General features: G+C 46.8%; 2 protein-coding genes across 6 annotated transcripts in view; both read right to left on the minus strand.

Annotated features, from left to right (window-relative positions):
- Window positions 1-4,740, minus strand: part of DNA2 (DNA replication helicase/nuclease 2) — a 42,556-nt gene extending 37,816 nt beyond the window's left edge. The window contains exon 1 of the mRNA XM_075610889.1: window positions 4,548-4,740. Coding sequence (XP_075467004.1) covers window positions 4,548-4,624 — 77 coding nt within the window. The 5' untranslated portion in view covers window positions 4,625-4,740. The remainder of the gene's footprint in view (window positions 1-4,547) is intronic.
- Window positions 4,741-7,051: 2,311 nt separating this feature from the next.
- SLC25A16 (solute carrier family 25 member 16) overlaps window positions 7,052-23,450 on the minus strand; it is a 34,741-nt gene continuing 18,342 nt past the window's right edge. For 3 of the 5 annotated variants that reach the window (XM_075610894.1, XM_075610893.1, XM_075610892.1), the window contains exons 5-10: window positions 20,331-20,394; window positions 18,161-18,282; window positions 16,440-16,506; window positions 14,049-14,211; window positions 11,324-11,392; window positions 7,194-10,719 (exon numbers count right to left, since the gene is read on the minus strand). In XM_075610894.1, coding sequence (XP_075467009.1) covers window positions 10,563-10,719; window positions 11,324-11,392; window positions 14,049-14,211; window positions 16,440-16,506; window positions 18,161-18,282; window positions 20,331-20,394 — 642 coding nt within the window. In that variant the 3' untranslated portion in view covers window positions 7,194-10,562. Of the gene's footprint in view, window positions 10,720-11,323; window positions 11,393-14,048; window positions 14,212-16,439; window positions 16,507-18,160; window positions 18,283-20,330; window positions 20,395-23,450 lie in introns of all 5 variants that reach the window. The other 2 variants (XM_075610895.1, XM_075610891.1) reach the window with 2 other exon arrangements.

The following is a 23,450-nucleotide window of genomic DNA, read 5'->3' on the forward strand; positions in this document are numbered from 1 at the left end:
CTCCCTTAAGTGTTAGTCAAATGCATGTGAATAGGGTACTTAAGTCACTGTAGCATGGCTGTTAGCCATATGGCTGTGTAACATCAAAAGTGTCTACAAGAGTTAATTTTGGAGTGGAAATTGGAGGTGAAGATTGGAGGAAGAGCTGGACACTGCATTACAATGTTGCCACTGTGAGACATTAACTTTTATCATCTGTGATTTGTTTGTACACTTTTATCCTCCAGTACCTTGGAACTCTCTTCTCCTGCATCTCACTATGCCCTCCTTATTTCTTTTTCTGTTTACTGTTTCCTCACTCCTTTGTGAGCATTTCTGTTCTCTACAACAGCGGTGCGCAATCTGTGGGGCGCGACCCCCAGGGGGGGCGCGAGACTGCCGACGGGGGGCGCGGGGTTTACAGAGGCCCCGCGCGCTTCCCGAAGGCACTTAAATTAAGTGCCGGGGGAGCTGCAGGGCCTCTGTAAACCATACTTACCCGTGGCTCCGGCGGCTTCCTCCCGGCGTCGCCATGGCAACGCGGCGTCAAAATGACGCTGCGAGGTCATGTGACGTCACGTTGCTATGGCAACGTGACGTCATTACGCTGGTGCGAGGGTAAGTTGGGGTTGGGGGGGGCGCGGGAGTGAGGGGACAGCCGGCAGGGGGGCGCAGGGAAAAAAGTTTGCGCCCCCCTGCTCTACAACATCCCCACTTCCTACTGCACCATTATCTTTACACCTCTCTCCCAACAACTTCTCTACCCCTCAATAAAAAACACCCACACAAATCCTCTATTCACACCCTCTATCTACTCCTTCCTGCTGCTGGGGATCTCCCCTAAACCTGAAGCCAGACTACACACCTAATTTCATCAATGCCTCCCTGCCATCTCTTCCCCTATAAAGTGTGTTAACCCTTCAGTTATATGACTAACCTTAATACTTGCCCACACTCAGTCACTCCTACCACCCATTGTGACCAAGCACTGCCATCTATACAGTAGCACTTATTCCCTCACCTACTCTCTCTATAAATTCCCCATCAAAACTCTTAGATTGTAAGCTCTTCGGGGCAGGGATTTCCTTTCTTATTGTCTGATTTTGCTGCACTTATTGTATAATTATAATTCCCTGTACTGTATTATTTGTGAATCGCTGAGTACACTTTTGGCGCTATATCAATAAAGACATACAATACATATAATACTAGGGACCCCTGGTATGTTGCAGGGATACATTAACCCCTTATTCACCATTTACCTTGCGGGACCGTGCTGCAGCAGGAATCCTAGTGGTGAGTCGCAAGAACGTTTTCAGGGTAGGGGTTTGACCAGAGCAGTGTGCTTCAGTGTATCCGAGAATCTTACCTGATTCCCGGGTATATCTTTGGGGTATCCTGTAACTCAGGAACCCCACTACACAGCCACAATCTGCAAAGACTTTCTCCGTCAAACCCACTCTGAAACTCATAGCCTAGCAATCTCCTGGTCCCAGCACTCCTGGAAAGGTAAAAACACATTCTTTATTGTCGCATAATTTTACACAGTCACAGTAATGCACGTACGACAGTCAGGTCCAAAAGCTGACACTCTAGGACCCCAAAACACGGAGCAGGGGCAACCAAGTGGGCTTAACCTTTATTAGTGAGCCTGGTTACCCTTCACCGTCACAGAGGGGAAACGCAGAGGGCGAGAAAAGGGGGGGGTGCACAGGGTGAGAAAAGGGGGGGGGGTGCAGAGGGCGAGAAAAGGGGGGGGGTGCAGAGGGCGAGAAAAGGGGGGGGGTGCAGAGGGCGAGAAAAGGGGGGGGTGCAGGGGGCGAGAAAAGGGGTGGGGGGTGCAGGGGGCGGGAAAAGGGGTGGGGGGTGCAGGGGGCGGGAAAAGGGGTGGGGGGTGCAGAGGGCGAGAAAAGGGGTGGGGGGTGCAGAGGGCGAGAAAAGGGGTGGGGGGTGCAGAGGGCGAGAAAAGGGGTGGGGGGTGCAGAGGGCGAGAAAAGGGGTGGGGGGTGCAGAGGGCGAGAAAAGGGGTGGGGGGTGCAGAGGGCGAGAAAAGGGGTGGGGGGTGCAGAGGGCGAGAAAAGGGGTGGGGGGTGCAGAGGGCGAGAAAAGGGGTGGGGGGTGCAGAGGGCGAGAAAAGGGGTGGGGGGTGCAGAGGGCGAGAAAAGGGGTGGGGGGTGCAGAGGGCGAGAAAAGGGGTGGGGGGTGCAGAGGGCGAGAAAAGGGGGGCGGGCGAGGAAAGGGGGGCGGGCGAGGAAAGGGGGGGGGCGGGCGAGGAAAGGGGGGGGGGCGGGCGAGGAAAGGGGGGGCGGGCGAGGAAAGGGGGGGCGGGCGAGGAAAGGGGGGGAGGGCGAGGAAAGGGGGGGGAGGGCGAGGAAAGGGGGGGAGGGCGAGGAAAGGGGGGGGAGGGCGAGGAAAGGGGGGGAGGGCGAGGAAAGGGGGGGGGAGGGCGAGGAAAGGGGGGGGAGGGAGAGGAAGGGGGGGGAGGGCGAGGAAAGGGGGGGGAGGGCGAGGAAAGGGGGGGGGGGCGAGGAAAGGGGGGGAGGGCGAGGAAAGGGGGGGGCGAGCGAGGAAAGGGGGGGGAGGGCGAGGAAAGGGGGGGAGGGCGAGGAAAGGGGGGGGAGGGCGAGGAAAGGGGGGGGAGGGCGAGGAAAGGGGGGGGAGGGCGAGGAAAGGGGGGGAGGGCGAGGAAAGGGGGGGGAGGGCGAGGAAAGGGGGGGGAGGGCGAGGAAAGGGGGGGGAGGGCGAGGAAAGGGGGGGAGGGCGAGGAAAGGGGGGGAGGGCGAGGAAAGGGGGGGAGGGCGAGGAAAGGGGGGGAGGGCGAGGAAAGGGGGGGGAGGGGCGAGGAAAGGGGGGGGGGGCGAGGAAAGGGGGGGGGAGGGCGAGGAAAGGGGGGGGAGGGCGAGGAAAGGGGGGGGGTCGAGGAAAGGGGGGGGAGGGCGAGGAAAGGGGGGGGAGGGCGAGGAAAGGGGGGGGAGGGCGAGGAAAGGGGGGGAGGGCGAGGAAAGGGGGGGGAGGGCGAGGAAAGGGGGGGAGGGCGAGGAAAGGGGGGGGAGGGCGAGGAAAGGGGGGGGAGGGCGAGGAAAGGGGGGGGGAGGGCGAGGAAAGGGGGGGGAGGGCGAGGAAAGGGGGGGAGGGCGAGGAAAGGGGGGGAGGGCGAGGAAAGGGGGGGGAGGGCGAGGAAAGGGGGGGGAGGGCGAGGAAAGGGGGGGAGCGCAGAGGGCGAGAAAAGGGGGGGGAGCGCAGAGGGCGAGAAAAGGGGGGGGAGCGCAGAGGGCGAGAAAAGGGGAGGGAGCGCAGAGGGCGAGAAAAGGGGAGGGAGCGCAGAGGGCGAGAAAAGGGGAGGGAGCGCAGAGGGCGAGAAAAGGGGAGGGAGCGCAGAGGGCGAGAAAGGGGGAGGGAGCGCAGAGGGCGAGAAAGGGGGAGGGAGCGCAGAGGGCGAGAAAAGGGGGGGGGGAGCGCAGAGGGCGAGAAAAGGGGGGGGGAGCGCAGAGGGCGAGAAAAGGGGGGGGGAACGCAGAGGGCGAGAAAAGGGGGGGGAGCGCAGAGGGCGAGAAAAGGAGGGGGAGCGCAGAGGGCGAGAAATGGGGGGGTGCAGAGGGCGAGAAATGGGGGGGGCGCAGAGGGCGAGAAATGGGGGGGGCGCAGAGGGCGAGAAATGGGGGGGAGCGCAGAGGGCGAGAAATGGGGGGGAGCGCAGAGGGCGAGAAATGGGGGGGAGCGCAGAGGGCGAGAAATGGGGGGGAGCGCAGAGGGCGAGAAATGGGGGGGAGCGCAGAGGGCGAGAAATGGGGGGGAGCGCAGAGGGCGAGAAATGGGGGGGAGCGCAGAGGGCGAGAAAAGGGGGGGGGGAGCGCAGAGAGCGAGAAAAGGGGGGGGAGCGCAGAGGGCGAGAAAAGGGGAGGAGCGCAGAGGGCGAGAAAGGGGGGGGAGCGCAGAGAGCGAGAAAAGGGGGGGGAGCGCAGAGAGCGAGAAAAGGGGGGGGGGAGCGCAGAGGGCGAGAAAAGGGGGGGGAGCGCAGAGGGCGAGAAAAGGGGGGGGAGCGCAGAGGGCGAGAAAAGGGGGGGGAGCGCAGAGGGCGAGAAAAGGGGGGGGGAGCGCAGAGGGCGAGAAAAGGGGGGGAGCGCAGAGGGCGAGAAAAGGGGGGGGGAGCGCAGAGGGCGAGAAAAGGGGGGGGGAGCGCAGAGGGCGAGAAAAGGGGGGGGGAGCGCAGAGGGCGAGAAAATGGGGGGGCGCAGAGGGGGAGATGAAGGGTGGAGGGAGATGAAGGGTGGGGGGAGATGAAGGGTGGGGGGAGATGAAGGGTGGGGGGATAGATAAGTGGGGGTGGGGGGAGATGAAGTGTGGGGGATAGATAAGTGGGGGTGGGGGGAGATGAAGTGTGGGGGATAGATAAGAGGGGGTGGGGGGAGATGAAGGGTGGGGGATAGATGGGTGGGGGATAGATAAGTGGGGGTGGGGGGAGATGAAGGGTGGGGGATAGATAAGTGGGGGTGGGGGGAGATGAAGGGTGGGGGATAGATAAGTGGGGGTGGGGGATATTTAAGTTTCCCCGCTATTCTGTAACTCACTGTATAACCGGGTTGGGTTCTTCTAGGTCTGTAAAGCTTTTCTCCATCAGCATCTCCAGCTGCCACTCATCCTCCATATCTCCCTGCGGCTGCGCCCCGGGGCGCTGCTGACACCGCGCACAGGTTACCGCGGTCACACGGGAGCGCAAACTCAAATCGCCGCGTCAGAGAGGGAGGGGACACGTGGGACGGGAAGCAGGAGGGACCAAAATCACTAGTAGGGAAGACGCATGCAGTCACGTGGTTTAGCATGTGGATACAAAGGGATTAGAGACTAGAGAATGAAGGAGGATGTCACAGACCTAATGCTGGGCCCGCCAAATAGCTGCAATACTTTCACCTCAAAAGTGCACCTATGCAACAGCTACTGAGACTATTGCTGAAAGCGTGACGTCACTAGACGGCACCACTGCTTTTTATTTAAATGTATGTTCTCACACACACACGTGCGTAAGAATGTAAATGTATTTTTTAAGTGATTAGATTCTGTAAAAATTACAGACAATTGGCATTACTCCATTAAATATGGTATAATGAGCCCTATATATTAAGATGGGCTGGAAGGTGTTACTGGAGTAGCATTGCCCAGGACAAATGATCCTAAAATCCAGATTAAAAACATTATGTAAAAGTAGTGACTCTTAAAACTGTCTCTGTGTATCACGTACTTTATGGGGGATGCACCCAAACCCCCTTAGTTATAGTATACCAGAGAGAGAGAGAGAACAGAATGACTAGGTTTGGAAATCCAATTGTGAAAAATAAATAAAATTAAGTGCCCTAACACAACTGGAGCAGGGGAAAAGTATTTACATTGATGGCATCAAGGCCCAAATGTACGTAGCGTTATTGTTGTGTACATCAGGGTTTCTGAACTCCAGCCCCCCCCCCCCCCCCCCCTTAAGAGGTCAGGTTTTCAGAATATCCCAGCTTCAGCACAGGTGGCTCAATTGACTGATCTTATGATTGAGCCACCTGTGCTGAAACTGAGATATCCTGAACGGCTTGGGGGGCCGGAGTTGAGTACCCCTGGTGTACCTGATTATCTGACAATACAGCTTGGTTTACATTGGTGAGACTGCCCAACCTTTCAAAGAGAGAATGAATTAGCATAAAGTAGATCAAATATACACCTACTGTAGCAATTTCTAGAGGGGAATTGGACAAACAAGAAGCCAAACAGATTAACGGTTACTCTGATCAAATAAATTAATTTTTATTTATAAATCTGTAGTGCCCGGGGTCATCTTCGCATATAGTAACCTTGGATTTTCTTGACAGGTATTCCCTGAACCAGGAGCACAAGTAACTAGGTATATAGGTTGAACTTGATGAACCTATGTCTTTTTTCAACCTCATCTACTATGTAACTATGTAACTATTTATGCTTATATTTTCTTGTTGGAGTCTACAATCTATATTTTACGTTAACTAACCAGACCAGTTCTTGCCACATGACACCTGTTCTTCGTTCTCTGTGCCGGCTGCCTGTAAAATGGCAATTTTATTTCAAGATTGGTTTGTTGACATTCAAGGCAAGACATGACCAGGGTCCCAATTACCTGACAGAAGTTATATAATTTCTGAATTACAGCAGGGCCTCGCTTCACTTCTCGGCGATCCGCTGATACGGCGGCACCGAGAAGGGGGCCGCCATCTTGATTCACTTCACTTTGGATTCATTCATACCACACCTATAGTTCACTATACATGTTAGATGTGACCAGGTGTAAAATGAAATATTCACAACTCACTAAAGACTTTACCTATAATAGGTCAATTGGATTTTATTTCACACCTATTTATTTTCACTTGCACTTTATTGGGTATAAGTGCCATAGGTAACACTTTGTTCTCCTCGTTATCTTTATAATAGTGGGCTGAAGGAACGGCTCTGAGTAAAGACACAGACTCTGGCACCGAGTTTGAAGCAGGGGAACCTGGTTTTCCACTGGGCTAAGAGTTAAAACACAGGGACATAATATTACGTAGGCAACATAATGGACTTCAAGGACGTCAAGGCAGCAGGAATATTTCAGCAACAGGAAGATTTTTCTACCCACCCCCTCCAATCAGCTGCTTAATTCCAGTGAGTTGATGAATATTGTCCCTCTCCTCTTGCTACACTGGGCACTAGTGACCAGGACAGGAGACAGTATAGTATATCAGCACATTGTCATAAGGCAGCTGATGGGGAGGGAATGAGGAGAAGCTAAGAACTGTGGTACCAACGTCCATGCGTCCACTGGGCTAAGAGTAGGCTGCTGTGGTGGGTAGTGGTTGAGGTCAGTGGCAAAGCCGCCAGGCCGCCTGTTACCCACCAATGCGTTGGGGTGGGGCATAACTAAACTCGGCATTAAATCGACCCTGAAATAGGGTGTCTGGATGGGTGCACCACAGTTACTTTATTTAAAATCAGACTAACTGTCACTTTATTGGACGATAACGTAACGTTATGTTACAATAACGTGACGTTAAACCTATTCTAACGAGCTCTATTTCGGCTATTATTTAAAGCTTTGTGTATTAACAATTTACCGGTACATGCAAAAGTCTGCTTCTTGGGATCGTAAGCAAGTCACAGACCCATATTTACTGAGAAGTCTTCAGGCTAGAAGACACCTTCCGGTGATGGAAGACCCCTCACAGCCCATTCAACTGCAAATGGTGTTCCTTCAACTGAATGTCATATGGCAGAAGACCGCTTAGTAAATATGGCCCAAATATCATGGGAATCGAGGGGACCCCACCCCTGGTCCTAGATTAGTTCCGGTAGATCAGGTCATTTAAAATAATAAAAGTAAACATACCACAAGCAATGCAGATTGTGCTTTTAGAAAGATGAGATGTGGAACAGATTTACTTTAAAGACGGTTTTAATATTTTGAACATGTAGGACGGACCAGTGCAATGACCAAAATACCACAATATCATTTACAAATGGTTTTCATTAGGTCATCGGACCTCAGTAGAAAATAATAAAAGTTGTCAATTCCAAAATTGCAATAATTAAGGCAGTTTTCTCAACTTTACGGCAGCCCTGGTCACAATCTTACTACTAAATAAATATCTGGAGCAGAATTGTGTGTGATCACAGATAAAAATAAAGGAAAATGGTTAATTAAAATCTGTATTTAGATTTAAAGCGAGGGTGCTTCTTTTTAATAAGACTCGCTACAGCTCATTCAGGTGAATAGGCCAGAAGGAACCGAATGGAATAGCACCCGTTTACTACATTTGGGCCTGAATATTTAACGAGTACCAAAAGATGACCATTTGAAGAGTTTTGATAAACTGGGTTGAAACATTGAAGCTTGTTATTCAGGCAATTTGATCCAAAATAATGTAAATCACACCACCATATTTAATTAAAAAAAAAAAAAAATAGAAATTCAAAGTGTTACAAATAGCCACTTTCAATGCTATGAAGCATTGTAAACAATACAGTGCCCCCCCCCAAATAGAATTTCAAATATAGGGTTCTATTCAATATCCTGTATAGCCAATCTTCTCCTTGCTAGGGAAGATCAGAGCTTCACTGAGGTGAATGGAATTTAAATCTTCCCTGGCAAGCATGAAAAGTGCCAGTGAAGCAGGTTGAATACGCATATTGAGAATGGGGTGAGGGAGAAATTATGGTCCTGCTACAAAATAATGAATTTCTATCCAGTTCCAAACCACAAAAAGTAGTAGTAACAAAATTCCCCACGTTGCCCATCACTGCTGCCTTTAACCCATAATTGACGTGCCTATAAAAAGCAGCAGTACTGTGCTTAAATGTGGAAGAGCATATTTTTGAACAAGGTGGCAAAATGCTTCAGACACTGTTTTTAAAAAGGTTTAGTGCAGGGGTTTCTCAACTCCAGTCCTCAAGACCCCCGAACAGGTCAGGTTTTCAGGATGTCCCTGCTTCAACACAGGTGGCTCAAAGACTGAACCTCTGATTGAGCCACCTGTGCTGAAGCAGGGATATCCCGAAAACCTGGCCTGTTGGGGGAGAGAGAGGGGGGGCACAGAGGGGTCTTGAGGACTGGAGAACCCCTGGTTTAAGGCTTATCTAGCAAGGTCTCCTGGCTGAAAAACCAGAGGAAAACCAAAAAAACTGCACTAGATTTAAAAATCAACACTATTGCTTTTTATGGGATTTTTTCCTCTCTCTATTAAATCTGGTGCAATATTTTGCGGATTCACTGTCGCTTTATACACATCCTTCTAAGGGAGTTTTTATGCTAAAAGAACATTTTAAAACAGGACTTTTAAAAAGAAGTGGAAGCTCAGACTGATATATAAAGTGGTGGTGGTGCTCTGCATTGGAGATCTGCGAAACCGGTCCTGTTTGCAAAGGTTTCCGTAAATTCTTTCATTTCGCAAAGCTTTACAGGGTAAAAAAAAATAATATACGGTCTTAGATGCCGCAGAAATCGGCTACATTACACCACACAGAGACCCAGGCCCTGAAATATGCGAGAGAAGTACTGTAAGGTAGCCATTGAATCCTATACCCACCACAACACGTGAATATTCAAATTAGCTGCCGTTCTCTCAGCCCAATCTCCATTAATGTTGCAAATTTCGGCTAAATGACAAAATGCACACACACACAAAAAAAAACACTTTGCACAGCTATACTCTGCATCCCTTTGTAACATTGTACTCTTATTACAGTCTTTAATATCTTACATTTTTTTACATTCCCCTGCATTTGATCTATTACTGTTCATACAAATAGCAAAGGATTACGCTTTGATTAAGAACTCTGAATGCCCCTATTAAATGCGCTCTAAACCCACTTCCCTTTTCTGGAGGAGAGAACGACTCAAATGAATAGGACTAAAGTAACCTCCAGCACAGGGAAACATTCAGAGCGTACAGATCAGGGGTGGCCAACTCCAGTCCTCAAGAGCTACCAACAGGTCAGGTTTCCAGGATATCCCTGCTTCAGCACAGGTGGTTCAATCAGTGGCTCAGTCTTTGACTGAGCCACCTGAGCTGAAGCAGTGATATCCTGAACACCTGACCTGTTGGTTGCTCTGGGGGACTGGAATTCGCTACCTCTGATCTAGATACTGCAGCAGAAGAGCCCAACACTTAACTACAGAGTGATCTTCAATAGGAGAGTATTTTTCATTGTGGTTTGGGGAAGAAGATTGAAGAACATATTTTTTTTTTTTTTTAAACAAAAAATGGTTTTAAAGCAGCAATCGCCGTTTTCATTATTTTTCAACTTTTTTTTAAAAAAAAAACCTACTTAAACCATGTCCGCTGCAGCAGGTCTCCAAACCTTTGTAGAAGTGTTAGGGTTTTTACGGTGTGCTGATAGACACAAAAAAAACAACAACAAAACCCCTACAAATACAGCTGCAAGGCTACCAGCAAAACGTTACGCCGTCTTCTCCCGGTGACACTTCAGTATTCCGGTGGAACATTATATTACCCAGGTTTAGGTCATACAAACCCATCCACTGCGGCTTGAAATTCCTATAGTACTTATACATTTTACCTTTTAAGTACTGAAGAGACCAACATGGTTTGTCCTGGTCCTGTAAATATGGGTGAGGTTAATTCAAAATATCAAATATCACAATCCATCTAAAATATATATTTTAAATATTTATCAAAAAGAAATCAGCCAGCTGGAATTCTCTATTCTATACTGACCGTAATTTATTTAAATTAATTATTGAAATCATTATGGCAACATTAAATATAACTAGACTTGCTTTTTCTAAAATGTATTTAAAAAAAAATGTTTTTACACAAAAACGCTCTTTCCTTACAATGGTGGTATTTCTCAATCATCACAGAGAGATCATCTTAAAATGTATTTTGTTCTAGTATCCATTGTGAGTTAACCTCTTCACGTCCAGTTAAAACGATTTTGCAATGCGTTTCAGCTTCTCCCCAGCCGTAAAAGGGGTTAATATGGAAAATGGCTCAACCTGCTTTTTCACATCTCAATACTTGACACTGTGCCCGCGTGTGCCCGCTTTATGAATGCATTTGCGTACCGGGAAGCTAGTTTAAGTGCAATATCTGTTTCATGAATTCATAAGTGGTGAAGGCTATAGCCTGCGAGGGAATGCAGCGAATGTAGTTTAAAGACAAGCCTCGGTACAATCCTCTTCTTACGCCGTATTCGCCGGAGACGTACTTCAGAGTCTGAAACACTGTCCTGAAAATAACGAGTCAGAAAATGTATTATTCCAATGCAAATGAGAAAATGGTTTAATTTCTTTTCCTCTCGGTCTAGTCCCTCCATGGATGTACACTCCATAATGCTGCAGTGTGGGGTGTCTAGGTGCATTAGTGGTTGTGTTTGTCGGTACAGCTTTGGGAAGATAGAACATGAGGAAGTGAGCTTGTGGAGTTACTTCTGTCCCACCTCCGCTGAGAGGCAAAGGGAACCTATTTGTACCTACTACCATGGAGAACATTCAGGAAACATCAAATCGTCCGCTCTCCAATCAGATACAAATACAGCAGGGTGCTAACTTGCTACTAATGTTTGAAGCAGGAAAAATACAACCAAATTATTTTAAATTAACGCTCCCAAGCAAACAAAAATCATGGAATTCATGTTTCAAGCTTGACCAACTTTTTATTTCCTGAACTATCCTTTGATGTTAAACAGAAACACAGATCTAGATTAACCCCGCTGGAACCAAATTAGCGGCAATACATTTCTGGCAGAAAAAGGTTATAGAATCAAAACAAACACAGACACACACACACACCAATTGTAATCTCGTGACGTGACCATTCCATCTCTTACTTACCGGCACTTATCAGAATCTGGGAGGATAGCTGATAACTGCATACGGCGACGAACTACGTCCAACGGATAACTAAAATAAAAACAAAAATGTACAAATGATTAAACAAATCTAGAAACAGATGTTGATGTCAGAAAAGAACCAGTTGACAACATAGGCTGCCTATTCTATCACATATTTTTTTGTAACTGAATATAAGCCATAATTGGGTCCACAATTCTGTCACAAAAAAATGACAACATTTCTATTTGCATCTATAATTAAGGGGGCAAATAGGAGTTAATTACTTATGTTGCACCAACTAATCATATGCACATTTCTAGAACACCAGCTACAGTATGTATATACAGCATCACAGAAGCTAGAATACAATAAGTGTATTAAACAAACATATCGTATAATCCAATCTAACTAGGGTCATCTCATGGATGACAAACTACTCTATCTAATCTACAGTAATCCCATACAATTCAAGATTGAACAGACTTTTCTATAGAAGATTTATTTGATAGCAAAGGCATAATACCCAAACAAACTTTTAATAAATATATATATATATTATAATATAATGCATTTTGTTATATTTCTTGCTTGATGTGGGATAACTCACTATACATGAATAAGGATAAGGGTGATGCTTAGAAACACTCATTTATTAGTGAACAACTTGGATATGAAATAGCAGTTTACAGAATTCATGTTTTCCCGTTGGCAGCTTTGCCTCCCTGAAGAGATATGCCTACTTCACTTCTCTCAGTATTGGCGGTATGGCCATCCATACTGTGAGCCATCACAGGGGTGCGCAAAGTGGGGGGCGCAAGAATTTTCTGGGGGTGCAGCTGCAGAGGCCCCGCGCTCTTCCCCACAGCATTTAAATGAATTGCCGGGGGATCACATAAGGTCTCTGCAGTGTCTCCTACCTGGTCTTAGGCGATGCGTCGCCCTGGCAATGCAGGGCCAGGTGACATGATGCGTCGCCATGGCAACACGCGTCAAATGACGCCGCTGGTCACGTGACCCCGCACATCATTTAACGCCAGATTTTAGGTAAGGGGGGGGGGGGCGCGAGCACAGGGGCTGGCAGGCAAGGGGAGTGGGCGCGCGCAGCACACAAAGTTTGCGCTCCCCTGAGCTATCACACACATGGGGTCCACCAACCTGTGCCAGAATATGCCCCTATCTAGCGGTAACTCCCATTGACTTGAAAGGGACTTAACGCGGGATCAGGTGAGCCAACCCATCCCTGAGCTTTATGAACCTGCCCTAAAAAGGTACCTCACTCGTAGATCATTTCTTTGGTGGAGGGGAGGTAAGGAGGTGGAGCTCAAGGATGCAGTATGAGGGGGATTGCAGTAGGGAGGGAGATGTGCAACAGTTGATTTGAGAAAGGTGAGGTGGTGGGGGAGGTGAGGTGGTGGGGGAGGTGTGGTGGTGGGGGAGGTGTGGGGGTGGTGCGAGGTGTGGTGGTGGTGCGAGGTGTGGTGGTGGTGGGGGGGCGGGGGGGAAGAGACGTAAAATAGGACTGCAAGAAAGCAGAGAGAGCAGTGAGAGGAAAATGGAAGCGCTTCATTTTACCAAGTTCATCAGGAAAGCATGAGCATCAGAAAATGGCAGCAAACTGCTGGCCCCTTTCAGCTGCAGCCTTAACTCTGATGGTAATTCGAAGGCTACGGCCCCAGTATTTACTGCTGCACCCGCGCCTGGCAGCCTGGTGGCACGTGCACAGTAAAAAGCTGCGATTGGCTGTCAGTAGGGGAGCGATGGGATGTGCAGGGGCGGGACCATGACCGGGGGGGGGGCATATCTGCCCTTACATTGGCTGCCCGCCGACCACATGACTGCATCGTGGCAAGAAAATTCTTGCCTTCCCTGCCAGTGTACGCGTCATCGCGCTTTGCGCGCCCACACACACACGGCCACTGGGGCCTGCCCCGTAGAGGGCTGTGCTGTGGGGCGCGCACGCCGGAGCGTCCACTGGGGACCTGGCCTAAGAGTCTTTGGTGAAATGAAGACAGCAGACACCCAGACCACAGAGTTGCAGGGGGAGGAGATGATCCTTAGGGCAACCTTGTCCACGCTGGCTTGGTGGACAAGAGCAGTAAGAGTGAAGATAACTCTTCGGATGCCTCCTTTGCTACAGTAAGCTTAAGGCCTCGGGCATGGTCAGTGCTTATGCGCTGACCTGTGCTGAGGCGTGCTGCTGCTCGGCACTGAGCCCCTGCAGCCGCAATGAGAGCGGCTTTAGCAGGGGCTCGCGCACGCACACTTGGGGAAGCGTGTGTCTGACGGAGTTTTGAAATTTGGCGCTCGCCGGAGTACAGGGCCGGTCACGTGAGTGGTTCGCCCAATGAGGGTGAACCAGCTCCGTGACGTCACTGGCTCGCCCCCGACACGCCCACGGACGGCGCGCTGTGTCAGGCCAGGGAAAGCACCACTTTCCCTGAGCCTCAGCCCGGACAAAATCACTATGTCCCAGGCCTAAGAGAGATGAGGTCTTCAATGTGAGTTTTCATTTTAAAACATTCTGCTCTCTCACAGTGAAATAAAATACAGACAGAAACCTTCAAACATAAAAGGATAGTGATTTTAGCTCACTGTGGATGTTATCTTGGAAACCAACAAAACAATTGGATGATATTGACTGAACTTTGTATGGGACACCAGTGTGGCTGTCCCATGTGCCACCCTAAAGTACAGTATGTGGGTTTAAGCGATGAAGATAACTTACGAGATAGTCTGTGCTATTGCTCCTGCAATGCCACCACATAGCAAGTTGACATGTGTCTTCAAAACCAGAACATCTGGGTTGTCCAACGATGGTTTTCCAAGCAGATCAGGCGCATGATTAAGGCCAGCGCTCTTCAAGGTCCCAAAGGTAAAAAAAGATAATCCTACAAAACACAACGTGCAACATTGGTCTGATAATATGTATTTAATATATAGTGCTGGCAATGTGCACAGTGCTGTAGATTGTTTTTTCCCCAGGGACAAGTAGTCCCTGCCCTAAACAGCCTACAATCTATTTGTTGTGATGCCAGATATTTAGGGCGATTAAGGCCCTGAGCCGTCTTCTGCCATAAAACTTCCAGCACTGGAAGACACCACAAACCATGGACTTGAATAGGGTGCGTCTTCCAGCACGGAGAGGTGCCTTATAGCAGGAGACCTTAGTGCATATGGCCCCAAGTATTTTGTTCAAGGTCACAAGAAGCAGACACAGATTCAAACCAGGTTCCCCTGCTTCAAAGACAGCGACGTTACCACTAAACTACTCTCATCTTCCCTTTCTTTATGCAGCTATACTGATCTCCTTCAAGGGGCAGTTGTACAGGGGATAAAGTATGTAACCTTAATGGTGCCTCGGACGTTCCCTGTACAACATAAGTACTTGCACTCTTAGGGAACATCATGTCATTATTACTTGTTTTCTAGGGGTGGCGGCATTGTGTCTGGGGGTTGGTCACGACCAAGTTATCCACTCTGGTCGCAATCCTGGAAGACAGCCTTCTGAAAGGGTTAAGTGACTTATTCATGTACAGTAGTTGTTTCATGAAGTAGATTTAAATCGGTCAAGAAAAATTATCTTATGCGTTTTCTTGAGGGAAAAAAAAAGGGCGTGTGCATTTCTAATGTTAGGTCATACTTATTGTGCTTCCCCTTTAGTTGTTTGGCTGATAAAGTATGTGTGCATTTACCTGTAGGTGGAGAGTTTGCATTTAAAAATGGGGCAATAATCAGTTTTCCATGACTGAATATTGTAAATGTGGCCTTTAGTGTTAATTGTGGTCGCAAATATAAAATACGTAGAATCCAGCGTTGTTAAGCGCGCCACTCCCCACCCGTCATAGTCTCTGTGTCACTGTGCGTGACACACACCTCAGCCCCATCTGACTAGCCCCACCTGTCTCCTGCTCTCCAAACCACCCACATCCGCTCCCCTCACTTAGGCTAAGGCCCCGCTCCCAGAGTCAGCGCGCTCGCACTGCAGACAGGCGGGGCACTGACATACACAGACCGCGATATGCGGTCTGTAAGGAGCCGGAGCGGGAGGTGGGCGGTAGTGGGAGGCTTGAGCGGAGGGACCCGCTACTCTCCCCCCCCTCCCTCCACGGCTCGGGCTGCTGATTGAAGGCAAGTAAAGCAACACACACACAGACAGAGGCAGGCACTCACATACACACACACAGACAGACAGGCACGCACGCTACTTTCACGCCACACTCCTCCCCGCTCCCCGAAGCCTCTCCTCCTCCCGAAGCCTCCCCTCCCCATTGGCTCACAGCCACACCACGTGACGCGTCAACGCTAGGGATCACCATTCTCTTGTATCCCATAGCGGCTGACACGCCACAGCGTGTAGTAAGCTGTGCAACCAGGGGGGACCGGGACCGGCTCCGCAGGATTCCCCTGCTGGTGGGGAACTCGCGTGTGGCCGCCCGCGCCACCGAGCGCAGCAGGACCGAGGCCTTAACACACACACACACTCTCCCTCAGCTACGACTAGCCTCGCCCTCCCAACCCTCGCACAGCTTCTGCGCTCCAATCCTCCACTCTCCTCACTGAACAGAGCAGCGGTGACTTGGCCTGTCAATTAAGTCAGCACATGTGCCAGGGGCAAATTTTAGGTGACCAGGCCCCCACGATTTTTTCATCCCTGGTGTAATGTATTACTAAATGTCAAATACGACTACATTTCACCTTTTTATTTTTGTACCTTAATGCATCAGGACTCGGAGAATAAAATATTTATTTTCGCACCAGGCAAGAATACAAAAAATTCTTTATTTAATCCTCAGGATTTCCATTAACTATACTTTGATACTGAATGGAAGAACAGAGAGGAAGCACCATTAGCTCTGACAATAAATATAGATCTACTGCTCTATAAATCATTAAATACAGTCTTTTTGGGGCAACTGTATAATCTGGTAATTTTCAACTTCATGTTTAATGGCGGTTGTAGTACATCGCTATTTTGTTAAAGGGATTTAGACGCTATTTCGCCATAATTTAAAGTGAAGCTGTTACATGAACTACTTTGATCACGCTCATTATGTCACTGTGTTCAAAGAATAAAAAGAGATAGAAGCGTGTTGCTTAATCCGTATCAACACTGTACCTGCATAAGGAGCCATTCCTATAATGGTTGGCACAAGCCCTCTGTAAAATCCAGCAAAACCTCCTTCCTAAAAAATAAACGGGTAAAAACAAACACATTAAAACCCATGTTTACAAAGCAGTCTTCTGCCATGAGAACCCTTTAATGGGCGGTAAGGGGACTTGAAGCGCTAGAAAGTGTTTTATGGAACAGTGCTGCTTGGTGAATATGGCCCTGAATATTTCTGCAGGTTTTACAGTACACACACTATTTATTTAATGTATAAATAATGTATCAAATACTTTACCAGCAAAGATGCATTAGGATCTAAACATCATTTGTCAAGTATTAATTTACGATTGTAAATAGAATAAATATGTGTACACAGCTACATTAATGAGTCTGAGCTTTGAAATGGATGGGATGATTTAAGTTGGATTGGACATGTGGCATTAATACCCCACCCCATAAAATATACTTAGTCCAAAGTCTGGGACCCAATGTTTATGGAGCAGCTAACAAGTTGTTTAAATAAAGGTGCACAACTTTAATAAGGTTTGGGAACCTTGGTATTCATTGCCGTCAACAAATGGGTGTTTAAAGTTCTGTGCCCCATCATTTTATCTATGAACTCCAATGTTGGGCTGAGAAATCCAAGCAATATCCTGTGTTTTTTTTTTTTTTTTTTTTTTTAAATAAAAATCGGTTTTAGAGTACTAGAGTACTAGAGTACTAGAGTACTAGAGTACTAGAGTACTAGAGTACTAGAGTACTAGAGTACACTTTTTTTTTTAAATTCAACGCAATGCCATTTTAATGAGTTTTAATATACTGAGCATCCTTTGATTTCTATAGCAGGCTGTAGCACACTTCCCCAGCACGTGCAAGATGTAACACTTTCCGGTTTGTGATAATTTGTTGCCAATATACCCTGAATGTTAAACGGCAAACTGTAACAATAGATAAAGGTTACCTTAGTAATATAAGAATACATTGTAGCTGCCGAGCTACAGTAACTGAAGGATTGATTTGAAATTGAAAGTCAGCCATTTAGTGTACCCTGGGAAGCAGGATTTTGCTGATTGATCACGGGAGAACCAAATCGATCAGCAGCTTAGGTCATTAGTTTTCAATAAAAAGGTAATCAAATGCTGCATATATTAAAAAAAAAAAAATGCATGTTTTTTGTTTTAAGCCGATTGGATTTCCTCCTTAAAAGATATCACAACTTGCAATGAATCTGCTCTTCTCCATAACCAATGTAGCTACTCCAACTTTTAACTACAGTACTTGTGTCAATTTAAAAACAATCTAAGCAGTCACATATACTTAGCCGCTGGATGTATGTGATTTAAGTATAAACAGGTGTATTTATTTGCACAGAATTGTAGGAGGGGCAGCAAATGTAATCTAGGGGGCTACAGACACTAAACAGAGTACACTTCCTCTTCCTTTTAAATTGTATCAGGCCCAACTTATCTATTGTACCATTGTATGTTAATGTTCTGACATTGTGTCTGCACAGGCTCACTTCACAATGCAGCACAAGGTGGTGGCACGTTCTAAATAAAAGATAATACAGTCTGCTAAATAAATATAATCTAATGTGCATTACAAGAAATACAACTTGAAATAAGGGCGGTTATGATTTTTAAAAGGAGGACAATGAAAGTTTTTCATTTCAGCAGGTTGCCAGTACATCTGTCCCAAATGCCAAAATAAAATTATGGTGAAACTAATACCTTTAAATATATTGTTTTAAACGCATGAATAATTCCAGTGTATCTGTGTTCCCCTTTAACTTGAAATGCAAGACGTGCTCTGACCATGTCCAGTGGGTAAGTACAGATAACCGCAGTCATACCTAAAATGTCAAGACATACAATAAGCAACAGCATTTGGCAACGTGTATACACATCTTAGCTCGGCCTGGAAAGGGCTACAGACTCTCCAGGGGTGACCTGAAATTTGCAGGTATTCTCAGCCCAGAATGATCATGTAATGACTCCCACAGATCATAGTCAGGCATGAATGAGGAAGCTTGTTGCCTTTGACATAGGTGGGGGGAAGAATTCAGAATCATTTAATACCACCAAGCTAAGAGCAACCAAGCTAAGGATTCTCCACTCTAACACTAAATTCTATATACCTGAATCATGTAACTATGGGGTGCGCCCCCCTGCCTGCTCCTCTCACGATCGCGCCCCCCCTTACCTTCAATGGAGCGTCAAATGACGCTGCAGGGTCAGGTGACGCCACGTGACCCGCGGCGTCATTTGACTTCACGTTGTCGCCGGTTATAAAAATAAAAACAGCTGTTTTAAAACAAAGATCATTTGCAAGAATGTCCCGATTTGCAATAATAAAATAGTACACAGCTAAATAAAGTAATCTGTACACAGCCTATGGTACACACCCCTTGCAAGGGTCGGAACTGGACTATCAAGGGCCAGTACATTCTAGGGAACCCCTATAGGACCAATAAAGTTCTAATAGTGCTTACACGCATACTTACCACAGGATCATATGTGCACTCAAGCAAGCATGCATAGATATACAGTATACACTCATACATGCATTCACATACATAAATACACACACAAATAGACACAGAGCAGAAGGATTCTCCCTGTAGGCTCACTGGAAGACAGACTGCTATGGGAGATTTGGTCAGTCTCCAGAGTTTAAACAAATTTATCTCAGTCATCCCAGAACACTTGGCCAGTCTGGACCTTAAAATGGGTCCCTCCTAGGACCATAATGAACTACTAACAGAAACATATCGAAGGAGTTACATACTGTGTGGGTTATTGATGTCTTTCTATTTAAATCATTTTAAAATATTAGTTTGTAAACATAAGAAGCGGTTTGATTTCCCTGAGGTCACGGTGTGTCTAACAAGAGTTTGTACAGGCAGAGACCCCTCTCTCCTCTTCCTTATCGGATCTCTGATAAGGACATGGAGGTGTTGGGGTAAAGCAAACACTTGATTGAGAAACACTCCCCCCCCCCATCTAAGAAATTCCAATTGTAATTAATTAAATATTTGCTTTTAGCATTGTTATATTGGTTTAGGGAAGCTAATTAGATCGTTACGTTGTTTAGAAAAGGTTGTTCTTCGGCCCGACTGTCGAATTGCCCCTCTAAGGGCCCACCGGGCATTTAACCAGTCTGATCCCGCCCCACACCCACTGGATTTCTCAGGATGAGGAGGTCTGGTAACATGCAAGCTGTGATATAGAAGTAAAACTGTTAAGGAAAACGAAAGTGTTCCTACACAAAACAAATAGATTGTTCAACTTTTCCCAAAGTCAGACGTGTCCCTGCTCACTGATGTCCTGCGAGTGTCATTGAATAGGCGTCCCTCAATGATTTTTAGCATCTCCGGTTTACTATATTTCAATGATAGAAGTTTGGTAGAAATGCAACTTCGTGTGCGGAACCCAATCATCTCACAGATTTCAATAACTGGAGGATTGCAATTGTATTGTTGTATAGTAATTGTATAGTCATTGGTCGCATTTGTGGCAGTCCGACATTTTGGTGTCAGATTTACAAAGCAGTGCTATTCCAGAAGACCCCTTTATGGTTTATTCACTTGAATTGGCCAAAAAGTGTCTTATGAAAAAGTACCATCTAGCAAATAGATGTTAGAAATTCAGCATCAATTTAATAGATTGGTTGGTGGATGGAAGACACACACACACAGAATATATATTTGCTGTAAAAGCGCCTAAAATGACAATCTAATCGCATGATTGAAGTTAAACAAGGAAAACAAAAACGTATTTCAATTTAATTTCTTCCCAATTGTTGTACATTGTAGACAAATGTACTTGGGGATAAAGGTATGTTGAAAACTGATTAGGAGTGATTTGTGCACACGAATTAAGTAATTGAACATTACTATACCTGCCATTGATCCAGCCATTAATCTGTTCACATGCTCAGATGCCCCACGTTTCTTATTGAGTAACTAAAAATCAAATTAGGTTAATAGATTTCAGGCCTTTTTTTTTTTTTTTTTTTTTTAAACAATACTACATACTTATCCAAAATTACACTTTGGGTTATGTTACGTTAAGAAATTAGCACTTCCCTGTTTTAAATTACATATGGAGTTGAGTATACATATTCATGAAAAAATATATATTCTGTGATATACATTATTTTCCTGGGTACCCTCCAGTTTTTAGGAACTCTACCTATGTAACCCACTAAATATGGTTCTCGATAGCAATGTAGCGAGTGTCATTATTCTCGTCATTATTCTCGCCGGTGCCGATAATTAATATAAAAAGAGGAGAGGGATAACAGTTTGTGATGCAGAATATAAAAATATAGTGAGACACTGTTCCTGGAGCAGCCCTACAAAGCGGGAAAAGCCGTAGCAGATAAATTACTCTGCTGCAGCCATTCCCTTCTAATGCCATCATTGCAAATGATATATTGTACAACTGTCCTAACTACTGCAACTTTGGCATTGCTTTGTATGTACCGGTATATCTTTATATAGCGTCCACAGCTGTACTTCGCACTTTACTTGAGACAATACAGTACAGGTCATTGTAATACAATAAGTTCAACAAATAAGATCACCATATAGGAAAGGAAACCCCTTCCCCGGAGAGCTAACAATCTAAGTGGTGTGATGTGAAACTTGCAGAGACATCGGTTATTGGTAGGAGTGACTTTGGGTGTGCAATAGTAGCCATGAATCGAGGCAGGGCCGGCTGTGAATTTTGTGGGACATTTGCAAGGCCCCATCCCTTGTCCAATGACGCAGCGTCGTCATGGCAACGCAACGCCATGTGACGTCACTGCGCCGTAACGAGACGCACAGGAGGAGATGCCACCAGACAAGGCAAGAGGCACTTAGAGGCCCCGCACTCTTCCCCGGCAATCAGTTTAATTGTTGTGGGGAAGCGTGCAGGGTTCGGTGCAGTGGCACCAATGGAGCCGCCATCAAGCCAGCCCTGGCTCTAGGCCGGGGGTCTGCAACCTTTCAAGGAAGAAGATCCATTTTATAAAAAAATTCTTTGTCCAAAATATTCAGAGAGCCAGAACACATGCATGATTACACCCCACAAACACATATAGACACTGTACACACACCAATAGGTAAATACTGTACAAGCATTAACATATGACAAACTTACTTTAATCACAACACACACACACACACACACACACACACACACCTTTCGGCCAGCCTCTCTCCCTCACTGGAGGAGTAGTTTTTAGAGTGACGCTCAATATTGGTGTGTACACAAAAACATCTTGATAGTTGAAGAAATAATCCAAAATTAGGAACACTGTATTAAATCCATAGGCTCATATATATAAATAGTCATTTAGGGGGGGGGGGGGCAATATAAAGACCTAGCGGTCAGTCTGCATGACTACCGCAGAAATGGTCAAAAATGCACACCCCTCTTCAGGCATAAACATCCCCACTTAGGGTCAGAGGTAATAAAATAAAGGCTATTGCCCATTACCTGCCCTTGGGGTATACTGAAGTCCAGAACGCCAATACAGGATAGTGGTTCCTCTGCGTGCAATCCTGAAGTGTAGAAGCAATAGTGGTAGAGTGGAGCAAAGGTGCACTGCAACTGGAGAGATTCTTGAAGAAATAAATGTCACGGGCAAACTCCAAAGTGAAATTGAGGATGTTTAATGAATAAACTCACAAGGAGATGAACATGACAAACGCACCAACGCGTTTCATCCCGTAGGACTTTATCAAGGTGTATTATCAAACACATACCTTCTGCTAGATATAGACCTTTGGCGCGAAATAACGGCTATAACTAGCAAAAGGTATGTGTTTGATAATACATTGTGTTTGAGTTTATTCATTAAACATCCTCAATCTTACTTTGGAGTTTGCCCGTGACATTTATTTCTTCAAGAATCTCTCCAGTTGCAGTGCACCTCTGCTCCACTCTACCACTATCTCTCCCTCACTGTCCTGACCGTGGCTGCAGGGTGTTCTGGCCGGCACTGGTCGGGCCTCTTGTTGCTGCCGGGCATTTCCTCTCTCTGACATCGGCGCGCCGGAAGTTGTGGCGCGCACCAGCATGAGAGACTCACGTGGGACAGTGCAGAAGGCAGGCCAGCAGCTGGGGAGATCCCGGGCCCGGCGGCAACAAAAGGCCCGACCGGCGCCGGCTGGGCCTCCCCCGCAGTCACGGTCAGGACAGTGAGAGAGAGAGAGAGAGAGAGAGTGGCAGCAGCTGGGGAGCAGCAACCTGCGGACGGAGGAGAGCCGCATGTAGGTGTGGAAAGAGCCGCAGGTTGCCGACCCCTGGTCTAGGCTAAGGAAATGCTTAATTTAAGAAGGGAGAGTTTTAAGGTTAGTCTTAAAAGGGGAGGAGAGAAGGTGCTTGGTGTAAACAGAGTGTGAGGGAGTTCCACAGGTAAAGGGCAGTGAGGGAGAAAGGTTTGGAAAGGAGACAGCTATGGGAAGAGCACAGGAGAGGAGCAGCGACATAGCGAGAGATCAGAGCTGATGTGTAGGGAAGAGCAGATGAGTGGAGAGCCTTGAAGGCAAGGAGGAGATCTTTGTGGGTGATCCGAAACTTGATGGGAAGCCAGGAGAGGGATTTAAGGAAGAGATGAACAGAGACTGTTTTGGGGGAACATGATTCTAGCAGCCAAATTTTGGAATGATTGCATTCTTCATTAGACATAAGACCCTTATTACAGTATGTATTGTATATATGGATATTAGTAATTATATATGTATTGGTGTTTGCAATTGTGCTCTTGGGAGTTTGGCATGAAGGCTTAACTTTATGGTTTTAAAGATAAAGTTGTTTATTAATTTTATGGTCCATTTCACAGAATTGCAATCACAGATTGCCAGTATACTGTATGTTGCAGAATAGATAAGCCAGCTGAAAAAGAAATATGCAGAGTAAACCAATGGCTGGACAGAGGTTTATTATAGCTTTATTATGCAACTAATTTTCTGGTTGTAAATTTCAATATCATACGGTCCCATCATCTGGAATAAAGGATGTGACGTTA

The sequence above is a fragment of the Ascaphus truei genome, chromosome 8 (genome assembly GCF_040206685.1).
Source record: "Ascaphus truei isolate aAscTru1 chromosome 8, aAscTru1.hap1, whole genome shotgun sequence".
Classification (NCBI taxonomy): Eukaryota; Metazoa; Chordata; class Amphibia; order Anura; family Ascaphidae; genus Ascaphus; species Ascaphus truei.